The sequence below is a fragment of the Dendropsophus ebraccatus genome, chromosome 5, assembly GCF_027789765.1.
Source record: "Dendropsophus ebraccatus isolate aDenEbr1 chromosome 5, aDenEbr1.pat, whole genome shotgun sequence".
NCBI classification, from domain to species: domain Eukaryota; kingdom Metazoa; phylum Chordata; class Amphibia; order Anura; family Hylidae; genus Dendropsophus; species Dendropsophus ebraccatus.
In genome coordinates, this window is record NC_091458.1 from 99,502,001 (window position 1) to 99,519,597 (window position 17,597).

A 17,597-nucleotide genomic window follows, 5' to 3' on the forward strand; every position below is an offset into this window, starting at 1 on the left:
AGGCTGGGTGGCTGAGGAGATATTCATCTTCTCATAATCAATAGTTTCGCACAGAACAACATTTTCAGCAGACACTTTCGCTGTTTCCTGGTTGTCCCAGCAGGTAGTCCCGATGTATCCCCCAAAACAAACAGACGGAGGTCCTCTCCTAGGGACAAGCTTATGGCCCTATTTATCTCCCGGGAGACCCCGGACCAAAGCTGACCCAGTTTTTCACACGACCACAGCATGTGCACAAAATCTCCCACTTCCTTTTGGCATCTAGAACAAAAGATCGTCAGCTCTTTTTTTGATTTTACAGAGGAAAGAAGGAGTATAGTATAGTCTGTGGACGATGTTAAACTGAATCAGCTGATGGCTCACCAAGGGCGATACTTTTTTAATATTACAATAAACTACTGACCAGTTCACACCCATCCCAATCTCCCTTTCCCAGGCGCTCCGGCTCCCAAAATCCCACTTTCTTTCTAGAAGGAAACATTTATACAATATTGAGACCCCTTTAGATCTATTACCCAGCCCTCTTAACTTATCCAACATTATATTCGCCCTGAGTCTATATTCCGTCCTTCTGAGATCCAACCCTAACACCCTAGAGCGTCGCAAATAATCAAACCAAAGGGAGTCTGCAAAACCATATTCTGCCCTAGCCTGTTCCCAAGTTTTAATCTTTCCCATAACCACCATATCTGTTATCAACCTCAGGTCATACCCAAATACTCCATGAAGAGCCCCCAGTTTCTTAACCTCCACCAAATCACAATGGTCCCAAAGAGGAGAGAAGCTAAGAAAACCCCTCAAGTCCAAACATTTTTTAATCTCCCGCCACGTTCTAATCAGGGCGTCCACCATAGGCTAGTCTGCTCTTGCTCCCTTCTCTAGTTATCCCAGCATCAAGGATCTGAAAAATATCTAAAGAGACATCTCTTGCCCCCTCCCCTAATTGAGAGAAAAAAGATTATCCTTCCAATTCAAGAGCCAAAAGGCCTGATAGGCCAAAAAATACAACTCCATAGAAGGGAGACCTAACCCACCGCTATTCTTAGGTGCTGTCAATAATTCTAACTTTATGCGAACACGTTTGCGCCCCCAGATTAGAAAGTTACAGATATTCCTTATCCTCTTTAAAACATTCTGGCCTAACCAGACCGGGGCGGCCCCAAAGATGTATAGGAACCTGGGAAGGCAGACCGCCTTCAGTAATACCAACCGATCCGCTCTAGAGAAGAGCAAATTATGACATACCTTAACCTTTTCCTCTGTTGTTTTTATCAGCGGAACAAGGTTGAGATCACTGAAGGCCGCTAGATTCCGAGAGACCCGTATCCCCAAGTACCTAAAGGAGTCGTCCTTCCCCAGAACCTGGAGCTGTGGGAAGGACAAATCCCCCTCCATGGCGAATTGCATTAAAACCGATTTTTTTCCAGTTGATCCCAAGGCCCGAGTACTGCCCCACCTTCTGTATCAACTCAATGATTCTGGGGACAGCCATTACAGGGTCCCAAAGAAACAAAAGCATGTTGTCTGCGTAAAGGGATACCCTGTCCCCCTCACCCCTTGCCCCGAAGCCAACTATGTTCTGATCTAATCTAATTAAACTAGCTACTGGCTCTATACTAAGGGCGAAGAGTGAGGGGGAGAGGCGGCATTCCTGCCTAGTCCCTCTACCCAGCCCAAAAGCAGCAGAGTGCATTCCATTAACAGCAACAGTGGCCCTCACATCTCCATACAAAAGTTTCACCAGCTCAATATAGCCCCTCCCCAGTCCAAATCTCTCCACATGAGATGATTATTAGCTTTCAGAAATCGCTGATAATCAGCCCATGTAATGGCCCAGCCATCAGCTGACGAATGAAAAAAAAAAGGCTTGTTCAATGACTGCATCTTTTGTACAGCCTTTAAAATCATTACTAGTTGGCCACACATCTTCCTGTGGGGCTACACAAAGACTGGTCATGTGACAGCAAATATCATACAAGTCACACAACCAAAATATATTGTGTGACTTGCTGTCCTGCCACTAGCAGCAACTTGGCTGTTGACCAAATAGCAGCAAGTTGCAGAGAAGTTGCCAGCAAGTCTCAGTCTCATACAACTAGCTTCGAGGTCTATGGAAGCAAAGTCGCACACGACTTGCGACCTGCAGCTAAAAAACAATCAAGGATGGACATTTTGTGACTGTTGCTTCGCAGCCATGCTATATAGCATTCACAATGCAACACCTTTCACCAATATCATATTGCACGATCTGTGTGTCGTGTGACCAAATGCCTATTATAATAATATTAAGAAAAAAATAAGAATAATAGTAATAATGCTTTTATTTTTATAGCACTAAACTGATTCCACAACACTCAATTTTGGTTCCTGTCTCCATTAGGGCTCACAATCTAAATTCACCTATCTGTATTTTTTGGGTGTGGGGGGGAAACCCACTAAAACACAGAGAATATACAAACTCTTTGCAGATGTTGCCCTTTAGTGGGATTTGAACCCAGGACCCCAGCGCTGCAAGGCTACAGTGCTAGCCACTGAGCTAATGCATCAGCAGAATGATTCATTTGTGTAGCCTGACTGCCCAGCTATGATTTTATGATTTTCGACTGTTTATGGCCACAAACTAAAGCCCCTATTACATGGGGCAACAGAGAGGAGCAAACGCTTGCTCCTTTTTCCCTGCTCGCTGCCGACGCTATTACACGTGTCGGCAGGAAGCGGGCGAGTACAGTGGGGGCCGCGGGAGCTGCGGGGGGGGGGGGGGGGGGGGGGGGAGGGGGTTGCGGCGCTTGTAAAAGAACCCTTAGCTGCTAGAAGCTTCGGACCTCCAGGCTCCTTAGATCTAAATCTAGTAATTAATATTAGTACTGAAAAAAAGCAGAGGTTTTTTTTTCTTGCCGTTTTTTGATTTGCACACCTGACTAGAGAGCTCAATAGAAAACGATGTCTGTAAAAACTGCAAAAACTACTAAAGTTTCCAAACAATGGATATGCAGCCAATACTGTACTGGCATGGTTGTATGACTGCACTGATGAGCACCGATCTCGCTGATTGGGGCTTGTTTGCAACCATAGACTACTGCATATCGGGCTATCAAATAGGACCCTAAGGGAGTGTTTGCTTTACCATGTGCAGTTACCCCCATTATTCAGTGGTTAAAACAAAATCTAAAAGCAGGTAATACAAACACGTGTTTTATTATATTTAGACAAATCTAAAAAAAAAAAAAAAAAAATTTCTGGTACAAACTCATTTAAAAATCTGTCAATATAAAAAAAAAGTAGAAAGAAAACTAGCGTCTGAGTCCTCATGCTGCCGGTCATTCATCATCTTCAGTGTGCCAAATATTAAATGATCGTTGACAGGGGAGGAAAGGGATTCTGCCTGCTGACCACAAGCTTTTGATGCTGATGAGAGATGTAGCCTTTAATGTGTCCCTAGAAAGGAAACACCACAGGTCACATAGTGCTTTAACCAGAAAAGAAAAAGAGTTAACTGGTAAGAGTTGTTTATCAGTTATGCTGGATCCTCGGCTGATCTAACACAGGTACATCATGTGCTCACACTCTCTAGGGGTAAGCATTGCAGGCTATAACTGTCTGTGCTGGTGGCTGGAAGGCTACACTGATGATATACAAGGTGGGCTGTCTAAAGAGAGATAGCTGTCGGCTAAACAAGTGTTCATCTGACAAACACTGAAAATGTTTAGACCTGCTGATAGGTATCCACTAAATTACTATTAGCTACTGCTAAACATTGAAGATATCAGGCATTCATTTACCATGTAGATCAGATTAGCTATGATACAATTCACTTCATCAATATCCACATCCTCCACTTGCATAAATTTTAGGGCAACAAGAAAGGCGTCAAGAGAGAGTTGATGCGTCCGGAGTAACAAGTATCTGGAGGAGAGTAAATAAACATTTTGTCAAATAAGGACAATGCAAAGAACAAGACCCACAAAGGAAACATATAAAAAATGAATATTGTGCAGCCATGGAGAATACTTAGGGCTAAATACACCAAACTAGGGCTGGGCGATTAATCGAATTAATTCGATTAATCGTCCAGAACGTTGAAATCGATTTGATTTTTTGTGAAAATCGTAAATTCGATTTTCACAAAAAATCATTTCGGGCTGCGGTGCCGGGGAGAAGCTGAGAGAAGGGGGGTTGCGGTGCGGGCCGGCGGGAGAGCTGTGGAGGGGCGGTGTGGGTGAGCGGGGAGAAGATGCTGGAGAGGGGCGGTGCAGTGCCGGCGGCCTCCAGCCACTGACAGCGCCGCCGCTGATCTGCCCCCGCCCCTTCCACTGAGCGTCCCACTCCCCTCCCGGCCAGATATGGAGGTCCCGGGTCTGTGGAGGAGGAGGCCGCAGGGACTACAGTAGGTGGTGATCGCGGCGCTGCTCGTCCTGGAGCTATACAGCGGGATCGGGGGGCTCGGTGCAGACCCCCGTTCCCGCTGTATAGCTCCGTGACCCGCAGCTATGCGATCACCACCTACTGTAGTCCCTGCGGCCTCCTCCTCCACAGACCCGGGACCTCCATATCTGGCCGGGAGGGGAGCGTGTGTGTGGAGGTGAGAGGAGGAGGAGATGTATGTGCCCTCCTGCTCCAATCACCTCCAGCTGCACCAGTCACCCCCCAGTCCCCTCAGTGTCCCCCCAATCCCCCCATTGTTCCCTCAGTGTCCCCCCCCAGTCCCCTTCAGTGTCCCCCCCCAGTCCCCTTCAGTGTCCCCCCCGTCCCCTCATTGTTCCCTCAGTGTCCCCCCAATCCCCTCATTGTTCCCTCAGTGTCCCCCCCCAGTCCCCTTCAGTGTCCCCCCCCAGTCCCCTTCAGTGTCCCCCCCCCCAGTCCCCTTCAGTGTCCCCCCCCAGTCCCCTTCAGTGTCCCCCCCAGTCCCCTTCAGTGTCCCCCCCCAGTCCCCTTCAGTGTCCCCCCCAGTCCCCTTCAGTGTCCCCCCCATCCCCTCATTGTTCCCTCAGTGTCCCCCCCGTCCCCTTCAGTGTGTCCCCCCCCAGTCCCCTTATTGTTCCCTCAGTGTCCCCCCCAGTCCCCTCAGTGTCCCCCCAGTCCCCTTTAGTGTCCCCCATTGTCCCTCCAGTCCCCCAGTGTCACCCCAGTCCCCTTTAGTGTCACCCCAGTCCCCTTTAGTGTCACCCCAGGCCCCTTTAGTGTCACCCCAGTCCCCTTTAGTGTCACCCCAGTCCCCTTTAGTGTCCCCCATTGTCCCTCCAGTCCCCCAGTGTCACCCCAGTCCCCTTTAGTGTCACCCCAGTCCCCTCAGTGTCCCCCCCAGTCCCCTCAGTGTCCCCCCCAGTCCCCTCAGTGTCCCCCCAGTCCCCTCAGTGTTCCCCCAGTCCCCTTTAGTGTCCCTCCAGTCCCCCAGTGTCACCCCAGTCCCCTTTAGTGTCACCCCAGTCCCCTTTAGTGTCACCCCAGTCCCCTTTAGTGTCACCCCAGTCCCCTTTAGTGTCACCCCAGTCCCCTTTAGTGTCACCCCAGTCCCCTTTAGTGTCACCCCAGTCCCCTTTAGTGTCACCCCAGTCCCCTTTAGTGTCACCCCAGTCCCCTTTAGTGTCACCCCAGTCCCCTTTAGTGTCCCCCAGTGTCACCCCAGTCCCCTTTAGTGTCACCCCAGTCCCCTTTAGTGTCACCCCAGTCCCCTTCAGTTTTACCCCAGTCACCCCTCATCTATACCTGTACTACTACACCCCTTATCCACTATACCTCCACTCCTACACCCCCTATCCACTATACCTCCACTCCTACACCCCCTATCCACTATACCTCCACTCCTACACCCCCTATCCACTATACCTCCACTCCTACACCCCCTATCCACTATACCTCCACTACTACACCCCCTATCCACTATACCTCCACTCCTACACCCCCTATCCACTATACCTCCACTCCTACACCCCCTATCCACTATACCTCCACTCCTACACCCCCTATCCACTATACCTCCACTCCTACACCCCCTATCCACTATACCTCCACTACTACACCCCCTATCCACTATACCTCCACTCCTACACCCCCTATCCACTATACCTCCACTCCTACACCCCCTATCCACTATACCTCCACTCCTACACCCCCTATCCACTATACCTCCACTACTACACCCTACGTAGATGGAGGCACAAACATGATTTCCTATACTATATGGGGCCTCTGTTACACTGGAAATCAATACAGTTGTTGTCTAAAATATTAAAATAGTATCTGATGCTGCAGGGAGAAAATGTTCTGTTTATTTAGCAAAAAAGGAAAAAAAATCGAGATTTAAATCGAGAATCGTCAAAAAATTTTAAAAAATCGAGATTTTATTTTTTGCCCATATCGCCCAGCCCTACACCAAACACAGATCACAGTGGTCAACCACACTATTCTGTCCTACAAATAAAGCAAATTACAATGACACTTCTTGTTGGAAGCCATAAAATGCCATATCATCAACTGCAGGAGAAAGCAATATTTTGCTTTTTCCTACATGGTTGAAGCTCTCCAATTTCAAGATCTGCTTTCTAAGAAAAGGTGGTTTGGGCCCAGAACCAAAAAAAAAAAAAAAAAAAAAATTGTGGCCCTATCAAGCTTTAGGCTGGGTTCACACTACGTATATTTCAGTCAGTATTGTGGTCCTCATATTGCAACCAAAACCAGGAGTGGATTAAAAACACAGAAAGGATCTGTTCACACAATGTTGAAATTGAGTGGATGGCCGTCATTTAATGGCAAATATTTGCTGGTATTTTAAAACAACGGCTGTTGTATTGAAATAATGGCAGTTATTTACTGTTATATGGCGGCCATCCACTCAATTTCACCATTGTGTGAACAGAGCCTTTCTGTGTTTTCAATCCACTCCTGGTTTTGGTTGCAATATGAGGACCACAATACTGACTGAAATATATGTAGTGTGAACTCAGCTTTAGACTAATGCTTCAAATGACAAAGATTTCAACACAGTAACTTACACTTTCTTAAAAAGATTCCTGAATGTGATTATCTTCAGTTTCTCCAGAATCAGAAAGATGCCACAACGGATGAAAAAGGTTTCATGTTTGGTTAAAGCCTCCGTCAGCAGTAATAGATTCCCTTCACTAAAAACACAAACATAACATTTACATGCAAAGGATACTTGTGCCTTTATAACTCACTTTAAAGGGGTTGTCCAGCGGAAAAAAAATTCTTTCACATCAAATTGGTGTCAGAAAATTATATAGATTTGTAATTTACTTCTATTTAAAAATCTCAAGTCTTCCCATACTTATTAGCTGCTGTATGTCCTACAGGACATGTTGTTTTATTTACATTCAGAAACAGTGCTCTCTGCTGCCACCTCTGTCATGTCTCATGTCAGGAACTGTCGAGAGCAGTAGCAAATCCCCATAGAAAACCTCTCCTGCTCTGTACAGTTCTTTTCTTTTTTTTCTGTTTTTAATAAATTTTATTATAATTTTAAATTCCAAAATACAAAAATTCACATAAAAGTAAAACAGACTCTTATCATATCATAAACAACTATTCCCCCCCCCCCTCCCCCCCAATGCCACCCACCCCCCATGGAGTAGAGAGAGGAACAGCAAAGCAAAAAACAAAAAAAAACAAAAAAAAAAAAAACCATACATCAACATCACCCCTATAAAAAACCCTTGAGTTTTCTAACACATCCCTCCCACATTTCTTTATTAGGTGGGACCGTAGCAATCCAGTTCCGAGTAATCATCAGACGAGCCAAAAACAATAACCTCAATATCTTTCTCCGGCTCTCTCTACCAATCTTTAGGCCCGTATGATCCCCCAAAATAGCCAACCCTGGTGTATAAGGTATTTCCAAATTCATTCTTTTTTCAGTTTCCCCATACACCTCCCTCCAATAACCCTGAATAATATTACATAACCAAAACATGTGGATGAGGTCTGCCTCTGCCATATTACATCTGGGACAGTTACTATTGGGCCATTTTTTAATTTTCTTTAGAAGTACCGGTGTAAAGTAGGTCCTATGCACGATATTGAACTGTACTAATCTATGATTCCCTGACCTAGAGGCCAGATTTGTCCCCTCATAAATTCTACTCCACTGTTTATCCGTCAGCTTCCCCACGTCTTCTTCCCATTTCCCCTTGCTTCTATATTTAACCTCCTCCCTCCTCTGTAACTGAGCATATAAGATCGATATCAGCTTCTTCTCTATTGTCTGTTTCATGAGATGCTCAACAAGAAAATCAAAATCAAACAACACCCTTTTAGCAATTGAGGCTTTAGATAAGACCACCCGAAGTCTAAGATAGTCAAACCACGACGTCTCAGGAAGTTCAAACTCTACCCTAACCTCTTCCCACTCTTTAACCTGGCCTCTATAAATAACATCACCCATGGTCCTAATACCTTTTCTCTCCAAACTCTTTATCACCCCCAACTTCTTCAACTCCTCGAATCTATTATTCTCCCATATTGGTGTGAATTCAAAAACTGAGTTCAATTTCAGCAACTTCTTTAGCTCCATCCATGTTTTACCAAGTGCTTGAACCATGGGCCAGTCCTTTCTACTTCCAGATCTCCAATACTCTCCATCCAGAAACTCAAATATAGTACATGAACTATCCCGTGTTCCCTCCCCAACACACTGAAAAAAATTTGTTTGATTCTTTTTCCCTAACCAAAAGAGTTGAGAAGCAAGAAAATAATTTTTTTAAATCTGGGAATCCAAGACCTCCTCTATTTTTCAGCTGACACAGTACTACCAATTTTAATCTAGCCCTCTTTCTCCCCCATATTAAAGAGTTTATGATAATACCAATACGTCTTAGACTCTTCTCTGAAATCCATATAGGGGCTGTACCAAAAATATAAAGAAACTTAGGAAGACATACTGTTCGAAACAACACTATCCTATCCATTCTAGAGAGGCATAATTTCTGCCATATCTTACACTTTCTCTCCACCTCCTCTATAACCAACCTTGTGTTAAGATCATTGAACTCTTTGATCTCTCTTGACACCCTTATACCCAAGTATCTGAAATCTCCTCCCTCCCCTAAAACTGTTAAGGGGGGAAAGAAAAATTGCTTATTCACACCCAAGGGCATCAGGATTGACTTTCCCCAATTTATTTTAAGACCGGAGAATTTACCCACCCTCTCTACCAGATCTATAACTCTCGGAACTGCAGTATTTGGGTCTTTCAAAAAAAAACAAAATATCATCAGCATACAGGGAGACCTTGTCCCCTCTCCCCCCCCGCCCCAAAGCCCTCAATTCCATCATCTGCTCTCACCAGATGTGCCAAGGGCTCAATACTCAGGGCGAAGAGGAGAGGGGAGAGAGGGCAACCCTGCCTGGTACCTCGTGACAATAAAAAAAAATCTGACACCACATTATTAACCACCACCGCCGCCCTGGGATTCTTATATAATAACCTAAACCATGACACAAAACGGGGACCAAAACCAAACTTATACAATACCCCCCACAAATACTCCCACTCCACCCTGTCGAATGCCTTAGTGGCATCCAAGGACAGGATGGAATGGGAGCTCGGACTCTCTACCAACTGAACATTCTCGTATAGCCTCCTGGTGTTGAACTTGGCCATTCGACCCGGGATGAAACCACACTGATCCTCGTGTACTAGATCACACACCACCTACTGTACCCTATTCGCCAAAACTTTGGCTAGAATCTTCGCGTCCACATTCATTAAAGAAATAGGGCGGTAAGACTCCACATCCAACTCATCCTTTCCTGGTTTAAGGATCAGTGTGATCAATGCCTCCTCCATGGATGACGGAAGAAAGCCGTCATCCATGGAGGCATTAAACACTTTCAGCAACACAGGGAGCATGCAACCCCGATGCTTCCTATATAGCTCGTATGGAATTCCATCATTCCCTGGGGCAGAACTCTTAGGGGACGAATCCAGAGCTCCAGATATTTCCTCAAGCGTAACATCCTCATCTAGCAACTCCCTCTGCTCGTCGGACAACCTAGGCAATTCCATTTCCCCCAAAAAACCTGCTAACTCTTCCGGCACTTGTTTATATTCAGAGCTATAAACCGCTTCATAATGGACCCTAAACTGTCTCAATATATCCTCTGTACAGTTCACTATACTACCTTGTGGGGTTTTAACTGCCTGTATATCCCTTTTCTCCTTTTGGGCTTTCACTACTGCCATTAACATCTTATTTGGGAGCCCTGACCCTAGATACTGCTCTCTACCCTGAAATGCAAGACGACTTTCAGCCTTTTTAAGTAGAAATGTATTTAGCTCCTCCTGACTTTGTTCTAACTTTTCCCTATTTGCCAAGGAGCTATCCTTAATATATTCCTCCTCCGTTTTGCCCACTACCTTCCTCAACTCCCCCTCCCTTTCCTTAAATTTCTTCCTTAATTTACAAATAATTCCAAAATATTTACCCCTTAATACCGCCTTTAAAGTGTCCCGTACTACCTGGTGAGCTGCTGTGCCTACATTAATTTCCCAAATCTCCTTTATCTCTATCTCTATAAGGTCCAATTTATCAATCAGACTAAATCAGTGAGGATTCAATCTTATACTACGTGAAATAACTGATTTACCTGTGTTAATTTCCAACAAAATTGGTGCGTGATCTTCTTGTTAAGTGTTTAATATTAATCACCCTCTTAACTATATCCCCAGTAACTAAACCCAAATCAATCCGTGACATTACATTATTGGTTTTGTTCCAACAAGTGAACTCCCTTTTATACAGGTTTCTCTCCCTCCAGATGTCCCGCAGCCCATGTTCTCTCACCACATCGGCTAACCGGGACCCCGCCGGGAGAGAAGATCCTTTATGCATTCTTACTCTATCAATTTCTTGATTCATAACCCCATTAAAGTCCCCAATAACCACTACAGGACACCCATCATAATTCTTAGAAAATAAAAATAATTCTAACAAAACCTGAACCCCAAACGGAGGAGGAATATAAACTGCAGCCAGTATACACTCCAGGCTGTTTATTACACAATGCAGAAATATATAACGTCCTTCTCTATCGATTTTTTTATTCAGTAACTTCCAACTAATTTTTTTATGCACCAGGACCACAACCCCCCTAGAATAACTTGAGAAATGTGAATAATACTGGTCCGACCACCAAAGCTTGTTAGGTTTGTATTCAGACTCTTTAATAAGGTGTGTTTCACTAAAACAAACTATGGCGGGCAGATAGTTCCTAACATAACTGAGAATTGCAACTCTCTTCCTCCGTTCTCCCAGCCCCCTAATGTTCCAGGCTATAATCTTAGTCCCCATTCAAGTATAGGCGAAAGAAAGAAAAAAAAAACGCTACTACCCCCCACTCCACTCCCCCCATCCCATACCCTCTCCCCCCACACCCACTCTGTAGAGTTCTTGTCTCGGCCAGAGATGTCAGCAGAGAGCACTGTGTCTGAATATAAATAAAACAACACTTCCTGCAGGACATACAGCAGCTTATAAGTATGGGAAGACTTGAGTTTTTTTTATAATAGAAGTAAATTACAATTTTATACAACTTTCTAACACCAGTTGACTTGAAAGAAAAAAAATTTCGTTGGACAACCCTTTTCAGGAAAATGTTCTTAATATAGTTTGCAGCTAAATGCAAATCTGCACAGATTTGTAAAACCGAGACTAGTGGTTTTTTTTTTTTAAGTAACACTAGTTGAGGTTTCAGTGTGAAAACCACAAGGTTTTCCCCATTTAAACATACACTTAGCCAGTTGTCTTTTAAATGAGGCATAATTATTTTATAAAGAAAACACCTTTTCTTTGGCGTCTAAAAAACAGAGGTGACTTTAGTGAAAAGGAACAGGGTCCTATATGCCATTTGGCTGGAAGACTTTTCTTTGTGATGAAACCGAAAAGAGAATGACATAGTGGCCTACTGTCCTCCACTCAAAGGTTTACCTCCTGCAAGATCAAGATCTATTTGGCCACCCCTGACTTATTCTTTTAGAAATAAAATTATATATTACATATACAGTGTACATACCAAACGGCCTTTGTCACTTCTGCAAATTGCATCAGGTCATATTTTTTCAGCAGCTGAATGGTTGGCATATGACCCTAAAGGTTAAAGGAAAACCAGTAACATAGTTTGTATTTAATAACTTAGAGAACACAACAGATTTTAGAAGCACTAGTGAAAGAAATCTACGTAATGCTGGTTATTTCAGGGGTTATTCAGAGCAAAACGTAACTTCCCTTCTCTGTTGAAGCAGCCACTGTCACAGCACTTCCTGTGTTTGGCTGAGCAGGGAGGTGCCTGTGCTGACCCTGAACTCAGGAAGAGCCGCGCACTACCTCTTTAATGGCCACTTTGGACAGTAGACATTACTGTGCCAAGGCAGGGTTTATGTTATTGTGACATGGGCCTGAGGTTTACCAGTCATTTACCCAGCGTGTAAGCACCAGTTTCAATAAGTGACAGTGAAAGAAAGTGACAGTGGGGAAGTGCAGTTCCCCACTAGTTCTCAGCAGTGAGACCTCCACCGATCAAACTGTTTGACTTATCCCTGAGACATGTGAAAGTTTTTTTTGAGGACAGGTACTCTTTAGGCTAGGTTCACACACAGTAAAATAAAAGCTAACTACAACCATCATTTTGAGTAAAAATTAAACAATGTGTGAACAAATAACGTAAAAAAACTGCTGTATTTTGCAAAAGCAGGTAGTAAATAATATTTGGATGGTCACAATCAGTTATGGCCATTATTCTATACAGTGTGTGCACTGCCATCCAACTTCCTATTGACTTCAATGGAGTGCAATATTATATTGAAAATATGGCTGTATTTTCTTATGTGTAAAGGAATAATTTTTTACTCACCGTAAATTTTCTTTCCTGTAGTCCGAAGCAGCAGCACAAATGGGGAAGATCCTATCTTCCTGCAATGGTAGGACAGATGGTACTAATAAAAGATTGATTAGGAGCCCTATAAGAAGGCCATACAGACCCCTCCTCCTTGTGTCAATTCTAACGACAAAAAAATTTAAAATTCATAATAAAACTTAGTTAATAAGGCATTAAAACAATCAAGGTATGCTGCATAAATAATAGTTTGTTTAAATCAGGGCGGGAAGTCTGTGCTGCTGCTTCGGACTACAGGAAAGAAAATTTACGGTGAGTAAAAATTATCCTTTCCCTTACGTCCTCAGCAGCAGCACAAATGGGGATATAGCAAGCTATGAAAACAGACTAGGGAGGGCCATTACATTACAGAAGACAGAATGGCTGAGCCAAAAACTGGTTGACTCGTGAATATCTAGTCTATAGTGCTTGACAAAGGCATTGACGGACGACCATGAAGCAGTCCTGCATATTTGTTCCAAGGGTACAGATCTTTTTCAGCCCATGTGGATGATATTGCCCTCATTGAATGTGCCTTGATTGCACCAGGTACCTGTAATCCAGCTTCTTGGTAGCATATGGAGATGACTTCCCTTATCCATCTGGACAGAGAAGCTTTGGATGACTTGCATCCTTTGTTTTTCCCTGCAAAGGATAAAAACAAGTGGTTAGATTTCCTGAAGGAGTTTGCCCGTTCAATATACATGCTCCAAGCCCTTCCCACATCTAAGGGATGAAGCTCCTTCTCTCCCGTGTTGGCAGGAGTAATGGATTGTAACAATGGAGATGTGGAAGAGACTTTCACCCACCAGGCTTCAAACATCTTCTTTACCTTCAGGTAGGTTCTGTAGGCAGTTGTGGCTCTGGACTACAGAAGAGTGGTCACCACTTTGACAGCATATCAATTCCCACCTTGTTGACGGCAGTCAAGCTTCGGACAAGCCTGCCTTCTTGAGTTATTAACTGAGGGTATACAGAAGCCTCCAGAATATTCCTATGGAATTAGCGCCATGCTTTTAGATAATAAGAGGCCATCATGAAACCAGAGACTTGCTACTTGCAAGATTTTTAGACTCTGCCCACACCTGGCAGGGACGCTGGGAGTAATCTCTGCTGCTCTGTGTCAGTAGCTGGGGAGACTGGGAGAGTTCCCAGAAGATTCTTAGGCAGGGGGCTCACCATTGTGAACCATGCTCTCTTGGGTCAATAGGGGCAAATGAGGCTGACCAAGGCCCAACCTTGTCTCAGATTCTGCAAGACTCTGGGCTTTTTAGGAGTGAGGAAAAAAGGGTTTTCCAATTTGAACCTTGAATAGGAATAGGTCTATCCTCCATGCGATTTTCCAGAAAGCTTCTGGTCCAGAGACCGTTCCTCCGACAGGGTTACATCGCAGCATAGATTGCCAGCAGACAAAATGCCTCTGCCTCCAGTAGTAATACCACAGAGTTAGTGCCCCTATAAAGATCGATATGCGCCATCCTAGATGCGGTTTTTGATCTTATACTGATAGCTTACCATAGATTGGTGTGCTGAAGTGGACTAGTATTCCCTTCATATGTTGGATGCCAGCAACATCTCTGATGGGGATTAAGGCTCCTTTGCCTGTTGCTCATACAAGCGCCCCACTGCTTGATATATCAATGGTTTTCTCTACCCACTTCATTGGGAGACTGCTGCCATTGAGCAGGAAAAAGCTATCCTTGTCTCTGGGTGTTATTTCCAGTGTAGACATAAGACCCAAGGGTATCAGATGAAGTGACAGCAACTGGGGAGTGCAGAGAACCCCGACTTGTGTCAACTTCTGTATTATCTCTGGAGGAAGTAAGTCACAGACTGGGGATCTATTCTCCTCCCTAGGAATTGTTCCATGCCAGAAACAATGATGAGCTTCAATTTTCTCAAACAGTCAAAGTACAATAGACATCAGCTTGGTGACTGTAGATGGAGCCAAGATGATTCCAGACAGAAGGACTGTAAATTGAAAAGAATGCCAATTGCCTTGTACAAAAGGTCTTGATGTAAGGAATATGCAGCTTTTGTCTGTAGACAGGTACATGCGGGTATACATGGCCAGATAACGTCCTTCTTCTAGGAGGGAACTACAGAGCATAAATCCTCTATACAACTGCTTTCTCAGAGGAGGCTGTATACAGGTACATGCAGGTATACCTGGTCAGATAACATCCTTCTTCTAGGAGGGACCTACAGATCATAGATCCCACATACAGCACCTTTCTCAGAGGAGGCTGTATACAGGTATACACGGTCAGATAACATCCCTCTAGGAGGGACCCACAGATCAAAATTCAATATGGTAGCCTTTCCTATCATATAACACTGGTACAGACCTCTCTCATTATGGAAATAAATTGTCAGAAAAGACGTAGTCACAAGTTCTTGTCCCCATCCCCAAGGCCTCAGAGACGTCTGGTCCTTCTTGTGCAGGATTCTTTCCTTTACCTTCCATACTAGAATTCCTACGGAATGTGGAACAAAAGTAGAAGTTCCTTCTCTTATTAGACTGGGGCAGATAATGGACCTGATCATAAGAAAAAAAAAAAAAAAAAAAGGACTTTCATGAGAATGTCCAATACAGATCCAACTATCTTTATATTGGAGTGAACATCTGCCCACTTACAACGAAGGACCAGTCTCCAAACTGTGGGGATCGGGCAGCCAAGTATACTGCTCAGCTATAGTAATATAGACATTTATTTTATTTATTTTTTTTATTTTTTTTTTTTTTTTTATTATTATTTATTTATTTATTTAGAAAATTACTAAGAAATTTTTTTTTTTTTTTTTTTTTTTCTTTTAAACAAGGTCTTTGTGCGTCTGAAGGAGCCATGACCTCGGACTCCATCCAGTTCAGCCTGTAGATTATCATTCAGATGTAAAATCTTAAACAGTCATTGTCTCTTCTGAGAAAAAGTTGCAATCCACAAATGAATTCCCTACCACCTGAAAGTGGAATCTTGCAGGATCTGTACGCCAAGAAAGCTTTTTCCCCAGAAGTTCTGTTACTAGAATCCGGCTACATCCAAGGATGGAAGTTGTGCCAGACTGACCGGCCGACTAACAGACTAGTGCAGAGTGCCTGGAATCAGACACACAGGTGCACTGAATATGCAACCAGCAATCCTAAGGCGGTGTTCACACATAGCAGCTTCATAGCTTTACTGCATCCTTCAGTACACAGAAGCTCCATAGGGTCACTGCATCATCTGATATCAGTATTACAGAGTGTAACTAGACAGCAGGTGTACACAGTATTACAGAGTAATTAGACTGTAGGTATACACAGTACACATCCAGCATCTCTAAGGATGTAGCTTCATAGGTCACTGCATTATCTGATAACAGTACTAATCAGATAGTACACATCTACAATCCTAAGGCCATGTTCACACACAGTAGCTTTACTGCATTCTTAAATAGCAGCACTGGAGCAGCGCAAAAAAGCTCCATAGAATCACTGCATCATCTGATGGCAGTATTAGGGAAAGTAATCAGATAGCAGGTGTATCCAGTACACATCCAGCAGCTCTAAGCATGTGCTCACACACATAGCTCCATATGGTCACTATATAATCTGATAGCAGTATTAGGGAAAGTAATTAGATAGATGTATCCAGTACACAACTAGCAACTCTAAGGCTGTGTTCACACACAGTAGCTTCATAGGGCACTGCATCATCTGATAGCAGTATAGTGAAAGAAATCAGACAGCAGGTGTTACACAGTACACTACAATTCTAAGGCAATGTTCACACACGGTGGCTTCATAACTTCACTGCATTCTTAAATAGCAGCACACAGAAGGTCCACATGATAACCATCATCTAATAGCAGTATTAGTGAAGGTAATTAAACAGCAGGTGTACATAGTACACGACTAAATTCTAAGGCAGTGTTCACACACAGTAGCTTCACTGCATTCTTAAATGTCAGCACACAGAAGGTCCACATGATCACTGTATCATCTGATAGCAGTATAGTGAAAGTAAATAGACAGCAGGTGTATAGTATACAACTAACAATTCTAAGGCCGTGTTCACACACAGTAGCTTCACTGCATTCTTAAATGGCAGCACTGGAGTAGCACACAGACGCTCCATAGGGTGACTGCGTCATCTGTTAGCAGTATTAGTGAAAGTTATTAGACAGGAGGTGTATCTACCACTACACAATAACTCTAAGGCCGTGTTCATACACAGTTTTATAGCTTCATTGTATCATCTGATAGAAATATTGGAAAAGTAATCAGACCGCAGGTATACACACTACACAACTACAATTCTAAGGCTGTGTTCACACACACAATTTCACTGCATCATCTGGTAGCAGTACTATAGAAAGTAATTAGGCAGCAGGTGTTCACAATGCACAAATAGCAGCTCTAGGGTTGTGTGCACACAAACACACAGTTTTATAGCTTCACTGCATCATCTGATGGCAGTACTATAGAAAGTAATGAGGCAACAGGTGTACACAATTAGCAGCTCTAGGGCTGTGTTCACATACAGTTTCAGAGCTTCACTGCATCATCTGGTAGCAGTACTATAGCAAGTAATCAGGCAGCAGGTGTGCACACTGCACAACTAGCAGCTCTAGGGTTGTGTGCACACACAAACTGTTTTATAGCTTCACTGCATCATCTGGTAGCAGTGCTATAGAAAGTAATCAGGCAGTAGGTGTGCACAATTAGCAGCTCT

At 43.8% G+C, this 17,597-nt stretch overlaps 1 protein-coding gene across 1 annotated transcript in view; it reads right to left on the minus strand.

The window, feature by feature from the left end:
• Positions 1-3,271: 3,271 nt before the first annotated feature.
• The window catches only part of PCID2 (PCI domain containing 2), a 31,164-nt gene continuing 16,838 nt past the window's right edge, over positions 3,272-17,597 (minus strand). Inside the window, exons 11-14 of the mRNA XM_069970799.1 lie at positions 12,025-12,098; positions 6,990-7,115; positions 3,780-3,903; positions 3,272-3,435 (exon numbers count right to left, since the gene is read on the minus strand). Coding sequence (XP_069826900.1) covers positions 3,346-3,435; positions 3,780-3,903; positions 6,990-7,115; positions 12,025-12,098 — 414 coding nt within the window. The 3' untranslated portion in view covers positions 3,272-3,345. The remainder of the gene's footprint in view (positions 3,436-3,779; positions 3,904-6,989; positions 7,116-12,024; positions 12,099-17,597) is intronic.